The 5,085-nt window shown below is 36.5% G+C and overlaps 1 protein-coding gene across 1 annotated transcript; it reads right to left on the bottom strand.

The window, feature by feature from the left end:
• Positions 1–277: 277 nt before the first annotated feature.
• LOC131071159 (uncharacterized) lies at positions 278–1,323 on the bottom strand. The gene has a single exon (XM_058006878.2). The coding sequence runs from the start codon at positions 1,209–1,211 to the stop codon at positions 399–401; it is 813 nt and encodes a 270-aa protein (XP_057862861.2). The 5' UTR covers positions 1,212–1,323; the 3' UTR covers positions 278–398.
• Positions 1,324–5,085: the final 3,762 nt, after the last annotated feature.

The following is a 5,085-nucleotide window of genomic DNA, read 5'->3' as shown; positions in this document are numbered from 1 at the left end:
TCCTTTCATTTTTAAATCCAATCATTCTAATTATAAATACAATGTATAACAGCTCTCTTATAAAAGAAAATTTACTAGGAAGGATTTATTTTCCATTTATATTTATTTCTATCCAACAAAAAGAAAAATGCTAAATAAAAGACAAAGGAGACAGTGAAGATTACATTATTTTAACAAGATAAATAGTACAAATTTTTGATATTAGAAACAGCCAAAAAACAAAGAACTGACCCAAAAGAACAACAAGGAGAACACTGGCAGAACCACCGTCCGCATATAATCAGCACAATTACAAGTTGATCCATATATCATTAAAAAATAATACAAATTCATCGATATATCATTAAAAAGTAAAGATGCCAACCTTATCAGTTCAATGATTGGCTTCATCCCAATAATTACAACAATGGAGAGACATCGTTTACATTTTTTTGGGTTTCAAGGAAGGCAGAAGAAGATGAGCTCTGAGCAGCAGTAACAGACATTAAAAACTCTCCCCACTTCTCCTCCATTGAAAACTCTGCAAACAAATCTGTATTCCACTTTTCCTCCAATCTACCATTAAATTCTGCTACAAATCCACTCTTGACACTTTCACAGTATTGTAAATACTTTGCCATTTGTTGTCCATCTGAACCATGATCAGTTTCAGCATTGCTATATGTTTGAGATGGGTATAGACCTGCACTTAATCTCAAATACTCAGCCATTCCTTCAATCAAAGTAAGAGGAGCTTCCCCACCTCCATTCCATAGCCAAACACGACCCATTTCTCTGTAGATCAAACCCATGATTTCTCCTTCCAAATCTCCAACATAATCTGCAATATATTCATCACTGATATGTATCACATATTCATCAGTCACTGCAATTTTTGTGTAATTGTCTATAGATAAAATGATTTGTGTAACATTTTTTCTTGGGTATTTTGGATTTGAATAGAGAAGATTCTGCACGAAGTCACTGGCCTGTTTTGCAAGAAAGATACCTTTGTCCTCTCCAATTATGGCTTCAAATAGTTTCCCCCCTGCTTTTGTTTTTGCTGTGTTTATGACGATTATGTCCACTGCTTTTGCAGGAGTTTTGAAGTGTGCCCATACTGCGAGAATTGATATGGCTGAGAATAGAAGAGTTCGCTTCCATATTGATGTGGAGGATATCATCTTGGGGGGTTTTTCATAGCCTCCTCTGAAAGCTTGGATTGAATCCATCAATACCCTTTTTGTGTTTTAGGTTGATTTCTTTGCAGTTTCTGAATAGGAAGATGCCTGTGAAACATCTGACATAAATCCAAACGTGAGGAGCTCTGAGCACATGAAATATCGGGTCCACCATGTGGTTCGATCCTGCGATGTGATGTGGATCCAATCCCTCATACTGAATGGTCCATATAAAATATTTAATTATTATATTACTTTTTTGGATTAAGGATTAGTAATGGGGTTCACACCTTACATTATGCAAGGATACCACTCTATTTAATATTTTCTCACATAATAATATTTTCAAGGATATCATTCTCTTAGTCTCTAAAGTCATTAAAATATTAGTAATGATTGGTTACAGTAGTAATGTTTAAGGTAGTTAGTAGCAATAGCATCACACATAGTTATTATTGAACTAACAACAGCATTATTGAGTAGAATAGCAATTTAATGAAGAACAATTCTTTTGGAACAATCTCATATAGTTTGTACTACTCAACATTGTAGTTGATGAAAGAAAGATAAGGGCAATAAGAATGGAAGTGCACACTAAGAGTCTATCGTGATATCCTTACTTGCCATTTGTTTTGAAATTATAAATTTTATTTCAAGTATTATGTTGATTTTATAAAGTTTTTTAGATTATTTTGTAAAGGTTAGTATTGTTGGATTCACATTACATCATGTAGGGATATCATTACATCTAATATTCTTGTTGATAATTGGGCACGAAATTAAGTTTCACACCTTACATCATGCTAGAATATCACCCTATTTAATGGCCTCCAACCACTCGACTTAAAATTTTCCTATTGACACTTCTTTGACTTAATTATTTCCTTCTTATCTTCTCTTGACTTGAATGTCTTACCTCTTATCTCCCCTCTCAGGACAACCTCCAATATGCTCCTTTGAAATGAGTGCCTCACTCTTCTTTTCTAGAGAAACCTTTAGCATAGTATTATCCTCCAAGAATGCAAAAGAATAGTCAACCCCTTCACAGAAGAAGTGAGTCATAAATTAATTTTTTTTTTTACTCCTCACATATTTCTATTGCATGGTTTGCAAGGAAATATATAGGCAATTAGCTTCCCTATAATATGTTTGTTGAAATTTATTTTGGTGTTTAGTAAAGGTCAAATTTGCAAAAAATATAGTTGATTTCTCAAGCAGGTGAGTTTGCAATTCTTATGGAATTTGAATCTTAGATGCAACTATAAAACAAGTGATAACGATTATATTTATTGTTCTTTTTATGAACTCTAAATTCAATTGTTTTTTATTAAGGAAAAAATAGGTTTTGAAGGGACTTTGAAACCCTGAGAACAAAGAGAAACACACAAAATACACACATCTAACACACAACTAAAAAATAGCAAAAAAGACGAACAAGGAAAAGACCTCTAAAACAATAGGTCAAAGAAAGAAAGCAAATAAACTAACATAGAATCTTCAAAGCTTCAGCAACTTCTGCTTCCATCTAGTCCAGGTTCTAAGATAGGTTCCTTGGATCTTGCAGTTCGAGCTTTGTCTACTCCCTTATTTTCTTGAGATGCCCATGGGTATGTGTTGATGGACCATCATTGTCATTTTTATCCTACTTACCCTTCTCAACCAAATCCAAGTTAATTACAATGTTATCCCCAGAATTCAAAGTCTACACATTTTGCCAATGATTCACAAGGTTTTTAATCCCTTCAACACTATTGTTAATGGTTTTATAACTCATGTTGACCAAATTTTTGAGGTTGTCATCAATTCTCTTTATTTTGACTTCAAGGACCCCCAACCTACCTCCATAGTCCATTTTCAAGTGAGAAACATCTTTGGCAATACTCTTAAGGATAGAAAGCATCCTAGTTTTTTCCTCATCACATATCAAATTACCAACACCAACCCCTGAGGTAGCTCAACCATCACCCTACTCCAACGCAACCATTTTGCTTTTAATGGACCGTATATTAACAATAACTTGATTCATCTCTAGAAACAACCATTTCAAAATCCTAAAGTGGTCAATTGCAGAATTCCTAACAATGCCTAAAAGATCAAAAGGATTCTTAGGGTCACTCCCAAGAAAAGAGTCTAAGTCTTTTTGCAAGTTCCTAGGAAAGGCAGGGTGAGTAGTTTTGTCCTCATGAACCCGATTAGATGATGGAGGGGAAGGGACCACTCCCAAGGAGCCTTCCACTCCACCCACTAAATTCTCCCCTTCCAAATTCTAGGTATCCCCTACCTCCACAACCCCCGACTAGGAGAGTCATGTGTTAGGATAACCGATGAACAACAGAGTGGGGGGGGCGGGGGGCGCGAATCAGTTGTTAACAGATTATCAAACTGTAAGCACACATAACCTTTTACCGGAATGCATAAACCAAATACCAGAATAACAGATATATCAATTAAGCACAAACATAAACCATAAACCAAATACCATGCATCCACAACACATAACACCAAGATTTGTACGTGGAAAACTCGGTGAAGGGAAAAATCACGGTGGGAAGCCTACCCACAGTCAGATGATACTTTTGGAGTAATTATGTGATTACAATAAGGGGCTTGCACATGCAGGAAGGCCAACAACCTAGAGTGCACTTCTCATCACAAAAGAGCTTCACTGACTACAAAAGATCTTCAGACTACAATCCGGAAATAAGAATGAACTGCAAGAATAACATCTCCTATGCTTGAGTACAATTCCGGTTAAGCTTAATGTCGAAGGTCGTAAACCTCTTACAGAAACCCATTTTGATCACCTATGATTGACCAAAACCTCTGCATATGATTACAACTTTATTCACACACATATAATCCCATAACCCATGACCACGATCTACACAAGAGATCTTACATCATATTTATACCAACCCAGAACCTAAACAATTGGGTCGGCCACCTAAAGATAATACAATAAATCCATTACATAAACCCGCAAACCAATGATAATCCAAGTCGGCCTAACACCAAAACAACATTAACCAAACAATAAATCCAACCGGTAACGCATCGGGAGCATCCACCAACACGTTACATAAACCAATCCATAACCTAACATAATAGCATTAGGTCCGGTGCTAAATGAAACACCACCAAACAACTAGAACACGAACAAGATAATCATTAGCATCCCAAAAACCTTCTAGAAGCCACACCAACACCACTTATCGAATCCATCAAAATATCTTCAACAAAGCTCTGCCGATAGAACCCTTACCGGTAACCAAAAGGCTTACTAGAACATATGATAGCTTCTGAAACGCCAAATCCCGAACCAACTGAATGTGATACGCATGTGAATAACATGAATAACCGAACCAAACCAATTCCACCAATCTAAACATATTCGAGAATACCAGAGACAAATCTCCTGATCATCGTCAAAGTCCAACCACTCTACCAAAACCCGGTAGACAACCAAACAAGCTAGTGTTGACATCAATGACAAACATCAATGCAACACATAATCAATTCCTCCAAATTGCCAACATCATGCACAACCTTTCTCCTTTTGATAAATCTTCCTTTTTCATCCCTAAGGGGGGAATTCCCCTTTTCTGTTCTGTCGCCACATTATCCTTTTTCTGCTCAAAGAAAGCACTATCCTCTATTTCCCAACCCTCATCTATGAAATCGTCAACCCCATCCCCTGTCCCCATCTCCATCTTATCCTCAGACCCCGTGTTCACTGATTGGGAAGGGGGATTATCATGGCTATTACCCTTAGGGGATGATGGGAGGGGCTTTAAAATGCTCCATAATCAGAAGGATCAAACCCTCATGCAGAATAGGGTTTCTATTATTCTTATTGTGTTCCTTAATGCTAGCTTTCAAGGACGATAAGAGGTAGAAAGGAAATTAAATGAAACCAAAAGCTACT

This window comes from Cryptomeria japonica, chromosome 7 (genome assembly GCF_030272615.1).
Source record: "Cryptomeria japonica chromosome 7, Sugi_1.0, whole genome shotgun sequence".
Classification (NCBI taxonomy): Eukaryota; Viridiplantae; Streptophyta; class Pinopsida; order Cupressales; family Cupressaceae; genus Cryptomeria; species Cryptomeria japonica.
Note: the sequence above shows the minus strand (reverse complement) of the source record. Positions and strands in the feature narration are given on the sequence as shown.